The 14,337-nt window shown below is 44.8% G+C and overlaps 1 protein-coding gene across 3 annotated transcripts in view; it reads right to left on the minus strand.

Moving 5' to 3' along the window:
- Positions 1–14,337, minus strand: part of HEATR6 (HEAT repeat containing 6) — a 403,026-nt gene that overhangs the window by 217,245 nt on the left and 171,444 nt on the right. For all 3 annotated transcript variants that reach the window (XM_085649503.1, XM_085649501.1, XM_085649502.1), the window contains one exon: positions 5,808–5,894. In XM_085649503.1, coding sequence (XP_085505629.1) covers positions 5,808–5,894 — 87 coding nt within the window. The remainder of the gene's footprint in view (positions 1–5,807; positions 5,895–14,337) is intronic.

A 14,337-nucleotide genomic window follows, 5' to 3' on the forward strand; every position in this document is an offset into this window, starting at 1 on the left:
AAGCTCGAAGAGTTTGAGAACAGATCAAGAAGGTCAAATTTGTGTTTTGTGAGTATCACGGAAGGTCATGAAGCTGGGCAAGATCCCATTAAATTTATTTCAGATCTCATGCAAAAGTATGCAATCCCAGTTGAATAGTCTAGTAGTGACTTTCATTCTATCATCAGCCCAACGCCAAATATCCACGCACGTTCCTTGTGAATTTTGGAGACTATCGTATAAAGGAATCAATTCTAGCTGCCGCAATTAAAATGAAGGGATTTCAAACAGACGATAAATTTCGGTTTAACATCTACTACGACATGTCAGCGGCAGCTGCAAGACGACGTCATGAATTCAGAACAATGCTGAATGAATTAAAGAATCCACGATATCAGGCATCTATAGTCTAAATTAAAAATACTTGTCAAAGAAGAGTTTCAAATTCTACATTCAGTGGAACAGGCGAAAGAGATCCTACAACAAAAATTGAGATGGCATCCTACAACAAAAATTGAGATGGCATTGGGGGCCCAGGACTGGGATGAGGATGAAGGGACTGTAAAATTGTTGTTTCTATTTTTTTGTTTCTTTATTGTTTTGGGGGTCAATTAAGTTGTGACGACCTAAGTGCCAAACCAAGGCACAACAGTTTCAACATCACTGGGAAGGGAGCGAGACGGGCTCTCCTCTCTCTAATTGGGGGATTTAGGGGGTGCACTCTAAGTTTACAAGGGGCACAACCAGGGTGGTGGGGGAGAACCTTTTAGGTGACAAAATGAGCAGATGTAAGGAGATCAGAAAAGTATTATTGGATTTTACGCAACAAAACATGTGTCAGTAGTAGGGCCACGAAGCAAAATGCAAGGAAAAGTGATTTTCTTTTAAATGTCTTTATCTTTAGAAAATAAGACTCGGATTTTGACATGCAATATTAATGGGATAGCCAATAAGCGAAAATATGCAAGCGTGATGAGCTGGCTAGCTTCCTTTACACCGGCTATTTACTTTCAAGGGACCCATTTGAAGAGTAATACCCCAATAATGCGAATCCCACGTCTATACTCACACGCATTTTTTGAGTCAGTAAGTTCCTATATATTTGAGTATTAAAGTTGACTGGGAAGTGAGAGAAGTCATTCGAGATATACATGGGAGGTGGTTATGGCTGAAAGTTTTAATGAACAGAAAATATAAATCTACTATGTCCCTACTAGCGACGAAACAGATGCCCTTGTTGGGATTTTTGATCTTGCTCTTGGAGTTATAGGTCCTTTATATTGTGGGGGAGACTTTAATTTTATACAACATCTTGTTAAAGACACCTCCAACAAAAACAAAAAGCAACTGAAGCCCAAAACCCAAAAGATACTAGAAGTATTAAAGTCCAGCTCTCAGCTGATTGACCCTTGGAGAGAGGATTATCCAGAAGGTAGACGGTTTACATGTTTTTCGTTCAGATTTAAAACTGCGTCACTTATTGATTTTTTCTTTTTTTTTTTTTATATCTAAATCTTTAAAGAGGGGCTGAACAGAGATCTTCTCCAATGCATTTGCAAATCATTCCCTTGTTTCTTTAGAGGTCAAAATCCCGCCAAAAGATAGGGATGGATCTAGATTTTGATAAATCCTTGCTGCCAGATCCTGACTGGGTGGAGGAGACGAAGCACTTTGAGTTTTTTACCATCAACTCCTATACAGCTCAGTTATTCTCTATTTGGGAGGCATTTAAAACGACCTTAAGGGGAAGGGTCATAGAATTAAAAGCAAGAAAACATAAGCAACGTATTGAGCAGATAGCATTTTCTAGAGTGGCTTGTAGGTTTGCTATCAGAATCAGGGAATAAAACAATGGGCACGAGATAATGCCAGGATCAATTGTCACTGCAAAACAAAAACTTAGGGACTTCTTTACGCTTAAAGAAATCAAAAAATCGTGCAGGTACCAACAAAAAATATATGAGGAGAATCAACTCATCGGCAAGTTTCTTGCCTGGTCAACTAGACTAAAGAAAGAGTAGAAATTGGTAATTTCTTTAGAACATCCAATCACAGGCCAGAAGGTCACTGAACAGGAAGAAATAAAAAAAAAAAAACATTATTCTCAAATCTACCAGACTCAATTTATAGTATCTGACAGCCTCATCAGTCAGTACTACACTTCATTGACTTTGCCTCTTCTATCTGAATCGAATTATCTGGAGATGTTGACGCCAATAACTCTCTTGGAGATTTAATAGGCTTTAATTATAATGCCCAACGCAAAACCTTGCTGTAATAATGGGCTACCTACTGAATTCTTCAAAACATTTTCAAATGAACTTCTTCCATTTCTAGTCGATCTATTCAATGTTATTAAAAGTGGGGGCAAGATCCCCTCAACCTTTTCAGAAGCAATAATAGTTTCATTTCTTAAAAAGGATAAGAACCCAAAATCTCTGCACTCTTACAGGCCGATTAGCCTGCTTAATTCAGACTACAAATTGCTAATGAAGCTTTGGGCGATCCGTGTCACTCCAGCAGCACAACAATTAATACATCCAGATCAGACTGGGTTTGTTGCAGGCCGTTTAATGTCTTCCAATACACAGTTTTTGATTCAGGCCATAGATTATTTTTTGATAAATCAGGTAAAAGCCCTAGTGATGATGATGATGATGAATGCCGAGAAGGCATTTAATCTGGTAAATTGAGACGCCTTATTTTTCTGTTTAGGAAAATTTGGTTTTTACCCTCAGGTGAGTTCAATGCTAACCAATTTATATAATGGCGCTCAAGCAAAGCTGGTGGTTAATTCCAGGGTAGCAGATCTAATTAAGATCAAAAAAGGCACACGTCAGAGGTGCCCCTTTTCCCCGCTTTTATTTACCTTTTTTATAGAACCACTTGCAATACAAATTCGTAGCAGGGCAAATTTAAAATCGCCATTGAAGGGGATGGCAAAATTAAAATTATTTACCGATGATATGATTCTCTATCTTAATCCCGAAAAAGATAATATAGAACACGCCTTTCAGATTATTGGAGATTTTACTAAGATAGGAGGGTATAAGATCAGTCGCGCGCAAAGGCAAGGCTCCCAATCAGATGTCTTGGTATATTCGTTACAAATGAATTCTTTAGCCTTTTCCAGTTGAATTACAGTAAAATGTTATATAAAATCAAGGGCTTGCTGTATAAATGGGCTTTTCTCCCCTTGACAATAATAGGCCGTATATCAATGCTTAAAATGTCAATTCTACTGCTATCAATTTTTTAATTTTCTAATGTTCCGATAAAAGTTCCTAATAGTTTTTTTCAGGGACTAGATTCAGTAATGAGGAGCTTTATATGGAATAAAAAAATGGGCGAGGTCAGGCTATGGATCTTAGAACTTGATAAATCACAAGGTGGTTTGGCATGTCCCAATATTCGCATTTACTATCAGGCAGCATTACTCGATGCACTGTCATCCAATTTATATCGGGCCAATCCAGTAGACAGGTTCTTTTTAGAGAGAATGATACAAGAAGCAGATACAAGCTTACCAGTTTTTATAAAAGCAGCAAAACTACCTAGAAAAAACTAGGTACAAAGTTCTTCGAGATATCGGTGGCCGAATGAATGCACTGGGAAAAGTCTATGAAACTCCTTTCAATGCTTCCCTAGTCCAGCTTCAGGAGAGGAAAGATATGGGTTTGCTCCTTGGAGAACAGGAAATTAGATATTGGTACTCTGTAGGTTTTAATATATTTGCAGACTTTTTTTACACAAGCAAAACTTATTTCATGGAAGGAACTACAAGCGCGGCTCGGTCCACAATCTGTACAACATTTTTTAAGCTTTAATAAGATTATACATTTTCTCCAGCTTCAATGTAATGATGCAAATCAAGCGACTCAATCGATAAGCAGAGCACCTGTAATAAGAAAACTATTGGGAATTGGCAATTGGTATAGGATTCTCCAGAATCTCGCTGCCAAGTCGGATGTACCTGCTTTTCTTTCGAGGCTATTTGAAAAAACCCAGTGTAGTGTCTCAGAAAACGACTGGCAAGTAATTTCGGAGTTCAGAAATAAATCCCTTCGGGCGGCCAACTATAAAAGAATGGCATCCCTTTCAAGATGGCTATTGTATTATACACCCGCGCATCTCCATAAGATGTATCCCATGGGACCAAATAATTGCTTTCGCTGCCATCAGGCAGGTCAAGGTGGTTGGCTTCATACGTTTAATTGTGCGCACTTAACAAATTCATGGAGTCAAGTATTCACAGCTATTAGTAATGCTATTAATCATCCTATTCAGCCTGAAGCAACATTAGTTTTATTAGGTGCTTCTAAAGCCAGCCAATCCTTAATAAAAGCCCAGCAATATTTTGTTTAAATAGCTCTATCCATGGCTCGCTCCCTTATTCGCTGAATGGAGGAATAAAATGTCCCGCACCGTGAATTTCGAAGGCGCTTATGCTAAACGTGTAGGGGCTTTGAATACATTTAACAACATCTGGCAATACTGGCACTAAGCGGGGAAGGGTGTGAGCAACTATCTTTTGGCGGCTACTCGACCCAGATTAATCGATAACAGTTTGTGGGTATAAATTATGTTTTGGATAAAGGGTTTGCAGCACTAGGAATAGACTAGTAAACGAGGTCTTAGTGCCCGTGTACAGTACATAAGTACTACACTTTTTTTTTCTTTGCCTTAGGCCCTCACTATATTAGAAAGAGGACCGAAACTCAAGTCCATCGAAATAAATTACTGAGCAAGGGGTAAAAGGCAAAGAGAAGTGGAGGGGGTAAGGGGAGGGAGAAGGAAACCGAGGAGGTGGCAAGGGAGAGAGGTGGGGGGCTAGTTTAATTACATAGCAGTTTCACTTAGGAATGCATTTAGTCTCGTCTCTTCTCTCAATAGCACTTTAGCCTTTAGCACATCTGCACTTTATACTATAAAATCTATGTGAAGTTTTAGAAAAAGCTATTTATTGGATTCTCTCTTCTCCCCCCCCCCTTTAAAAAAAAAAAATTATATCCCTCCTCTTCGCTATGTATGTTGAGTTGCCAGTCTTGAAGTTAAGGTATAACACTTTGTGGGATCTGATCATAATGTGCTGTTTTATTTTCTGTTATTTTCTCTGCTCAAACAAAATAAGAAATAAATCATTATGTTAACAACATGCAACTATCTTCAGACAGCAATCTTCAGCAACTGAAAACTGGCCTTGACCTCATTAAATAAATAAGGAATAGGAAAGACATTTTAAATACATAAAACTCACATGCCATCGTCTATGCCCAAAACAGTTTGGTAGACTTCGCAAAAAGAAAAATCTCTGTGACCAGGTGAGGGACTTAACAGCTGGTTCTGGAGTGCAAACCAGACACATAAATGGAGCAGGTGCTGTCTGGACTCAAGCCTGAAGAACTGAGGTGACAGGGACCAAAGCAGGTACACATAAGGGGGAAGGTTCAAAGGATCATACAGAGAGAGCTCAGGGACACATGCATGATTGGTGTCTATAGTTTAGATCTGGTCCAAGACTCTAGAAGGCGAATTAGGAACCACATGGTGCCATAGTGGTTATGGGACAGAAGGAAAATTTAGGGATAACCTAACTAGCTGGCACGCAGCGGTAAGGTCCTTGGATCTCAGGTTAGATGATGGCAGGGTAATGAAGAACGATTTTTTAACAAAGAATACAACAAATAGAACTGTTTAAACCAAGACAGTGCTTTGATGAGCAAAAGCGGATCCGAAAACCCCAGCATATCATCTGCAAATGTGTGCACAATGCTGCCATGAATTAACAATGGAAATAACAGAACAATTAAAAAACAGAAAACACCAACCTGGAGGATAGGCACTCTTTGATTTAGGGAGATATTGGAATCAGATTTATGCTGTTGAATTATACCTGTTCCAAGCTCCTCAAGAAGCTGCCAAAATAAGAAAACATGCTCTTACAAATGCAGTTCAGACCAGGTCAAACTAAACTAATACTGGTTTTCCTGAAAAAACATAGAATGTTACTTAATATAAACATACAACCTGAAAGCCACCCACCCACCCACCCCCTTACGCTGTATCAAAATCATACTAGTCTGAAATCAGTGTATTAGCAGTAGATATAACTAGAAAAAACAAACATTCAAAATAATCAATAGCATTGGCTCGCTTATATATGCAAAAGTGGTTTTGTATTGAAAATTACATTTCTGTGTGAATAAATAAAAGTAAGGAGTGAATGTTTAAATGGATGATCAATGCATGGATGTATACATGAATGTGTGAGAGAATGAATGAACGGTGTGGATATTGAAATGTTTAATGCTCATGAATAATTGAGGAGTGTGTGAGAGCGATGGAGGGTGCGTGACACTTCACTTCAATAGGTCAGGATCTGCACATTTGTGTCCCAAGTCAGCGTAAACATTAACGCAATTCTACAGGAAATCAAACAATGAAGATAATGTAGTGATTCAGTGCATAAACAGAGTAAACCAAGTCCGAGCTGAAATAAAACACTGAAGTGCTACTATCTGCTTGTGTTGACTGAACAATCCTCTACCAGACCAGTTTAATGTTGCTAATTTCATTTCGTACTTTTGCACTTCTTACTATTGATGTTTTTCTATTTTGTACACAGTTCATTATATTCATGTAGGAGAACTAAGTTTCTGAGCTCTTTAAAAATGAAAACTTTTTTTATAACTTGCATGTGTGCGTGATGAAGTAAATAAAATTATGTTAGTTTGTGTGCAATATAATTTCTCACAATAAATCATTCTTTGACAACAAAGGTTCCTACGCTGTACATGTTAAAAGGAAAGAGGTGATTCCTTTAAGGTGCACAGCAACCGTGTTGCATTATGAAAGTGTCCAAACACATACAAATATAGAGTTCATAACTTTATAAAAACTGTTATTGTTAAATGTTAGGCTTTGATGGTCATGTACATGATAAATGTAACAGTAGAACAAGAAGTACAATAACGTTTCTAACAGCACTGGGGGTTTACAATTAACAGTAAGAAGAACTACAGATCAAACATGATTTTCCCAACTACCATTCCTGTAATTTCCTGCCAGTCATGTGGTATGCAAATGTGAAAGTATTTTCAGCATGTTGAGGTGCACGCCACAAACTGGATTGTTGGCAGATCTCTTTCCTTCCCACTGCATTTCCTGGGTGTAGTAGCAGGGATGGAGACATACAAGAAGTTTCATCCCACAGCAGATGGCAATTGGTTCAATTAAAACATTCATGATTCCCAGCACAGGATAAAGGAGGACACATCACAAAGCAATTCATCCTGGCAGTGAAACGTTCACAGAGGCATTGAGATTTGAGGAAACCGAAAACAAACTTCTCTGCTTCAAACTATGATTCCCCAGCTAAATCAAAAAAATACAACAGTGAAGTAAAATTAATCAAGACATTTTGCTTTTCCACTTTCCTATGTTTCCACACGACACGACCCTGAGTTTACAGGAGGCTATCTTAGTTTTATAACTTTATATGCTTCCACTAAGGAAAAAACAATAAAAACAGAATAAGGACTCCACTTAAGTTACGAAACTGAGAAGGGATTGAAGTATAAGGTTAACATACTAGAATTGTCAAGTCTTATTTTTGGATAAAGTATTTTGCACTGTATTTTTTGTTACTTTTTTGCTTATAAAAAACAACATCTGACAACTATTACAGTGCTTTACATACTTACCTGGATAGAACTTCAAGTCAGCAAAATGGCTAATACACAATGAGTTGCTTTATGGGTGGGGTCGTTTTCTTTTCAACATGGCTTCTGCGTTCTACAAAAAGCTCTTGCTTACTCAGAGCGTATTAATGAATAATATAACCAAAAGCATGGCAAGGAGCGAGAAATATTCCCCTGGAACCGCCTATGTGTATTTTTGGTTTTTAAAGTAACAGAAAAAGCCATACCTATGAAAAGAAAAGTTATTTACTAAAATAACTCTGATGCTACAATTTAAAGCAACCATTAAACGTTTAAGCCAAACAAGAGGACAAATTGCGCACACAATAAAAATGCTGATGAAAACATCCATGTATGCATGTATGTATCCAGGTAGGCAGGGCCAGTGTTGTGGAGAGCTTTGTAGGTATGGGTGAGGAGTTTAAAGTGTGTGCGCTTGTGTATCGGGAGGCAGTGGAGAAACCCTAAGGTGTGGTGTGCTGTGATGTGGACTCGGCGTGGAAGGTTGAGGTGTAGCCCGGCTGCTGCGTTTTGGACGGTCTGCAAATCTCTTGTGAACTGGTTGATAATCCTTGTGTACAGGATAATTCCATAGTTGAGTCTGCACTCCCCACGACTCCCCGCCGCGCTCGGCTCCATGCTGGTGTGTCCTCTCCGCTCCCCCTGAAGTGCTGCCACGATCGCCTGATGCCATCCGCCCTCCATGTGGCCTCCTCCTGCCTGATTTCCATTACACTGCCCTGGCCCCCACACGACTGCGCCGGCCTACACTTCACTGGGCTGTCTTGCTCCGGGCCCCACTCACCGCATCGCATCCACCTACCAGAGGATCCACGCCCCGCGACGCGTCCTGTGGTCACTCCGACCTCCCTGCTTGCTATGAACTGGCTACTACGTCCTCCTGCACAGGTCCCTCGTCCCCTGGACTGCTAACTTGGGCCTCGGCCCTCTGCTGCCTACCTCACAGCCACAACCTCTCCTGGTGCCTTCCGGCCGTCCGGCCCTGCTCTCCCACACCAAGTGCAGTCTCTGTGGGGGTTTTGCTGCGGGGCTGGGGGTGTGCGTGCCGCACTGCGGGGCCTCCCTACCCATCACTGCTGCAGGGTTCTCCCGGATACTTCTCCGTATCGCTCCCGCGGTTGTGCCATCCTGCTATGCCGGCCGCACCCTGCGGCTCCTGCCACCTTTGGCACCGACTAGCCTCTGCACCTCCTACCCGCCTCTGCAGGCCTCGCACTGTCATCGCGCCGCCTCTCGTGCTACCTACAGCTAGGCCCACTGGATAATTTGGGCACCTGATACCCCTCCGAGCTGGGAGCGACGCGGCCTCCCTGGGACTCCGCTGCAGCTGCAGTGACGGCCTATGTTACTCCGCCATTTTGCAAGGCTAAGAGAGCACACCCTGCGCAAGGCCCGGCTAACTCCCCGCTGCACCTGCGGACACAGTGAATATCTACCCCTGCCCACCTGCATTGTCGGCCTGCGACCCACCTAGAGCACCGCCTGTCACCTTCTTCCTTTGCTGTTGCCTCCCACCTGCTCCTGCCGGCCATGGGGAGAAATGATCCTAAGCAGCCCAAGATAGCCTTCGACCAGCGCCGCCCAACGTGACAGAATGGCGCAAGCTCTGATGGGGGCGACCCCGCTGCCATCACGGATGCAGCCCCCGCACGTGAAGATGATCTAAGGGCCATCATGCTAGACATTAAATCCATGGTCACAAGCATTGCGGCCCAACTCGTTCAGTTGCCCGCCGATCTGGACTCAATCAAGGCCCGAGTTGACTCTCATGACACCAGTCTTCTGCATGTCGAACCCAGGGTCTCTGATGCAGAGGATGCCGCCACTCAGGATCACCAAAAATTGTTGCAGATGGATAAAGTACTTGACCTCATTCAGAATAAAAATGAAGACTTGGAGGCGCGCTCCCGCAGGAGCAACCTCCGCATCATGGGAGTGCCTGAATCCACCAATATCTCCCGAATGGAGGACTTTGTAGAACAGCTCATCAGGAAATTTTCTGCGACATCCTCTCCTACGTCTTCATTGTCGAGCAGGCTCACCACTCTCTCGGCCCTCGTCCTGGCTTGTCGGCTCGCCCCATCATTGCCAAAATCCTGAACTTTAGAGACTGTGATGCCATTCTCCAGGCGGCCACAGAGAAGGGCGAAATTCGCCACCAAGGCAACTCCCTTTCATTTTATCATGACTACACCATTGCGGTCCAGGCGAATTCCTCCCGGCGAAGCGGATCCTTCAAACGCATGAGGTTTCCTATTCACTGGCATATCCTGCAAAACTGTGTGTCCTGCAGGGTGCAAAAACGCTGATCTTCCCGGATCCTAAAGAAGCTCTAGCCTTTGCAAAGAAACTGGACAGGTCGCATCGCTCTTCACCTACTGACTCCCAGGCCACCACGGCCGACCTCCTAAGTGACAATGACTGACTTGCTGTGTACTCATGTTTGCTTGCGGATTGCGTTCCATGTGGTTTCAACGCTTACTCCATGTTGGCTCTCTTTGTAGCTGGAGCCCCCTGGGGCATGCCGTTCCCGGTCCATACATTGGGGCTTGTGCTAATTTGCCATTTGATATCTTTTGGTTTGTTGTCTGCTATGCTTTAGGGCTTGGCCACCCTGCCTTCACGGCAGGGGTGTATGCTGAGCGGCGCCATGCCTCCACGGGATAATTCTCTTGCTTGACATTGACTCTCCCTTTCCCAGTTGTGGGTTCCTGGGGTGGGTGTGGGTGGTATCTCAGCCTGTTTGGAGGGTTGGTGTGGGTGGTGGTTCTTCTGGGGTTGTTTCATGAGGGGGGGTAATTGGGTTGGGGGTATTTGGGGACTGTTGCCGCTTATTCGGGCTTTGTTGTTCATTCTTGCACTGCTTCATGACATTGACTCTTTCATGACAGGCCATTTAAACTTTATACGTCTGCTCTATGCCCCCTATGGGCTCATTGTCATGCTCTCTCAATGCATCTTAGCTATTCGACTCTCTTCCAAGGGCACTACGGTGATTGTACTGGCGCCCCCATGCGAGGCTCTGTTTGAATTTTGATCATGTTCCAACTTTGCACCCTCAAGCTTACTGCACTGACCTTATTCTCGCACCATTCATTGCAGCACCACACGCGTCTGCACAAACCGTTTTCTCTCCTTCCGCCTTGTGTACCACTGCCATACCTGTCATGGCATTATGACGGACACTGTGCTATGGACCTGGAACGTCCGGGGGCTTAACGACCACCAAAAGGCACGACTGGTCCATGCCCACCTCATTCGGCATAGGGTGGACGTCTGTTTTCTGCAGGAAACCCATCTCATGCCCGCCACATCCTCTAGGCTTCTCTCTCGACATTGGGGCAAAATTCACTCGTCTTACTACTCTAAGTACTCTCGGGGGTGTCCATCCTGTTACATAAGGGGCTTCCTTGGCAGACTTCCCAGGTGATTGCCGACCCTGGGGGACGCTTTGTGCTCCTTCATGGCACTCTTTAAGCCCAGCACCTGATGCTTGCTGCTCTGTACGGGCCAAACTGCGATGACCCTGATTTCTTCGCACATGTCTGGCACCACATTTCAGCCCTTGGCCCTGCTGCGCTTCTCTAGGGTGGGGGAAGGGAGGGGGGGAATTTTAATATAACACTGTCTTCTACCGTTGATCGGTCCAGTCCCCGCATCTCTCACCCGCTCGCCACTGCCCTCCTCAGCTCCATTCTTACTGAGAACTCTTTGTTCGACGCATGGCGCCACTCTCGCCCCGATACGCGCGAGGGCACTTGTGTCACTGGCTCCCGTGGCTGCTGGTCCCGCTTGGACCTCTGGATCACTACCCCGGACGCCCTAGCTTGGCTTACCTCCGTCGACCACATGGTGCGTACCCTCTCCGACCACGCTCCTGTTAGTCTATGCCTTGCTTGACGCCACTAAAGCCTTCGACACCTTAGAGTGGCCCTTCTTGTTTTATCTCCTCCCCCGCTTGGGCTTCAGTCCGGTATTTATACGTAAAGTGCTGCTACTCTATACCCTTCCCACCGCCCATCTTCGGCTCAACGGTCAAATTTCGGACCCCATCTCCATCAAACGCGGCACTCGGAAAGGGTGTCCACTGTCACCAATGCTTTTCACCATTGGAATGGAGCCTCTCGCGGCTTGACTGCGCCAACATCACACCCAGAGGGGCATCGACTTTGCGGCTTGTGATCTACTTGTTTCTATGTACGCAGACGATGTTACCCTCTACGTCCACAACTATCAAGAGAACCACAGCCCTCTGGTCCGTGAGGTGATACCCTTTGGCTGCTACCCTGGCATCCAGGTGAACTGGAACAAGTCTGTGCTATTTCCTCTCACCGATTCCACGATGCCCTTTGATTCAGACTATCCCTTTGTGTGGGCCTCTGAGCCTACTAGGTGTCTTGGGATCTGGCTCAGTAGAGACGTCGAACTTTGGAGGGCCAACTTTGGTAGCACGGTGGACTGGTTGGAGTCCAAGATCTCCCTCTGGAACCGGATGCCACTTTCTTTAGACGGTCCATAGCCATTGCCAAGATGGTAGTGCTTCCGAAGTTTTTATATCTAGTCGTCAATATCCCCAATCCGCTCACCGCTCACATTTTTTTGTAAAATCCGTTCTTTGGTGATCCCTCTGATCTGGGCCAGCCGACAACACAGGATCGCATACAATATTCTAACTCTCCCTGTGTCGCACGGAGAACTTGGTGCCCCCGACTTCAAACTCTATGCCCTTAGTGCCCAGGCCGGCTTCCTTAACTTTTGGCTTCATCCCACTCCGTTTCAGCCCCACGTTGCGGTGGAAGCTGACCTAGCCGTCCCGTGGCCGCTCACTACCGCTTTATTTGTCCCGGCGAGGCCTCCACGTGCCGAGATCGATACGGTTGAGACCCTGCGCTGGGCTTTGGAGGGGCTCCGGAAAAGTTCAGGTTCGGACATGCTTTCTGTGGATGCGATGCCCATCACGTGGCTTTCCCCCCTCTTCAGTCTTCAGGGATGGTGAAGCACGCCACTCGTCTTGGGCTTTCTACTGTGCCTGATCTCTACCCTGGGAACACATTCTTTACACCTGCTGTTGACTCTGGCCCTATGGACAATTTGCTTTATTATCAGCTCAGGGCTGTCCGCAAGAAGCTCCACTCCTTGTTCCCCCAACCTCCTCCCTCGATGGCCACTCTCAATCTCCTTTACACATCCCCCTCCCCAAAGAAATTAGTTACTAACATCTACGCTCTTACGCTGGCGGCATCTTCCATCTCCACTGATAGGATGCACGTGACGTGGGAGGAGGACCTAGGTGTCGAAATCTCCCAAGCCGTTTGGCTATATTGCTGCACTCAGATTAAACGTCTCTCCCCTAACTATTGTCTGCGCCTTATCCACTTCAAGTATATACACAGCATCGTACCCCTGCGCAACTTCACAGGATGGGAATTATTGCCAATGATAGATGCCTGCGCTGCTCTGCGCCTGCGGCCGACTTCTCCCACCTCGCCTGTTGGGCCCCCAGGTCTCCGCTTACTGGTGTGAGGTCTGCGCTGTAATTTCTAAGATCACCTCGTCTTTGGTCCAACCCGACCCTCTGCTTTGCCTTTTAGGCTTTGTCAAATTCTGTCCAGATGCCTCCCGTACACTGATTGCCATGCTGCTTGTCCTTACCCGGCGCAGGGTCTCCATGTATGAGGGTTGCAGGCCTGCACCGAAGGTGGCCCTTTGGCTGGAGGATGCTTCCTGTTGCAGACTCTACTGTCCGAATTCTGGGACCTAATACCTGCCAGATCCCACCCACTTGATATATGGGGACCACTTGTATCTCGGCACCAGCAGGACAGTCGTAATATGAGTGGAGATCATGGGACGTCCGTTCGTTCATACCTCACCGGGTGCATCATACGATTGCATCATCATTTTCCATGTATTTAAAATAATCATCCTGCATCCGGCTATCTTTTACATTATCCTGCTTCTGAATTTCTCCTTAAATCCTGCGTTTGTTGGGGTCAGCAATCCCTGCACTCAAACTCTTTGCATCCACTCAATAGGACTGAATTCCTTACATATACCATCCAGTGAGTCTAGCACTCAAACTTGGCTAGACCTTTGATCATCGTGGACTTTGAAGAAGTATTTTGGAGGTGGCTCTCCTGAGGAAGGCAGTTTATCTGCCGAAGCGCGCGTTGAGACATCTTGGAAACCACCCTTCAGATATAGAAATCCATGAGATTTAGTGCTGTAATCATCCTCTTCGCCTATGGTTGTCAGACATCTAATGAATTTAGGATGCTGACATTCTGTCATACATATCACAAGAATTAGAGTATGAAGTACGATTGTGTGGATGAATGATCATAGTCAGAATAATTTACAGCTCATGTTTTATCATTTATATGTTTTTATACAAATGCCTACAAAAAAAACATACATTGTAATAAATAATTTTGTATTTTTCTATTTCCAGTGTCACTACTTTTATTATTATATTATTGTTTAGATTTTGATTGAAGTAGCCTTAGGAACTTCACAGCACGACTGCTTGTATCCTACCTTTCAAGTCACAATCCCCAGCATCCGCCGACCTCTCCCGCGCTCCCCGATTCCGCCCGCGGCGGCCGCCGGTGAAGGTCAATGAGTCTCCTCCTTACTG

The sequence above is a fragment of the Triturus cristatus genome, chromosome 3_2 (assembly GCF_964204655.1).
Source record: "Triturus cristatus chromosome 3_2, aTriCri1.1, whole genome shotgun sequence".
Taxonomy (NCBI): domain Eukaryota; kingdom Metazoa; phylum Chordata; class Amphibia; order Caudata; family Salamandridae; genus Triturus; species Triturus cristatus.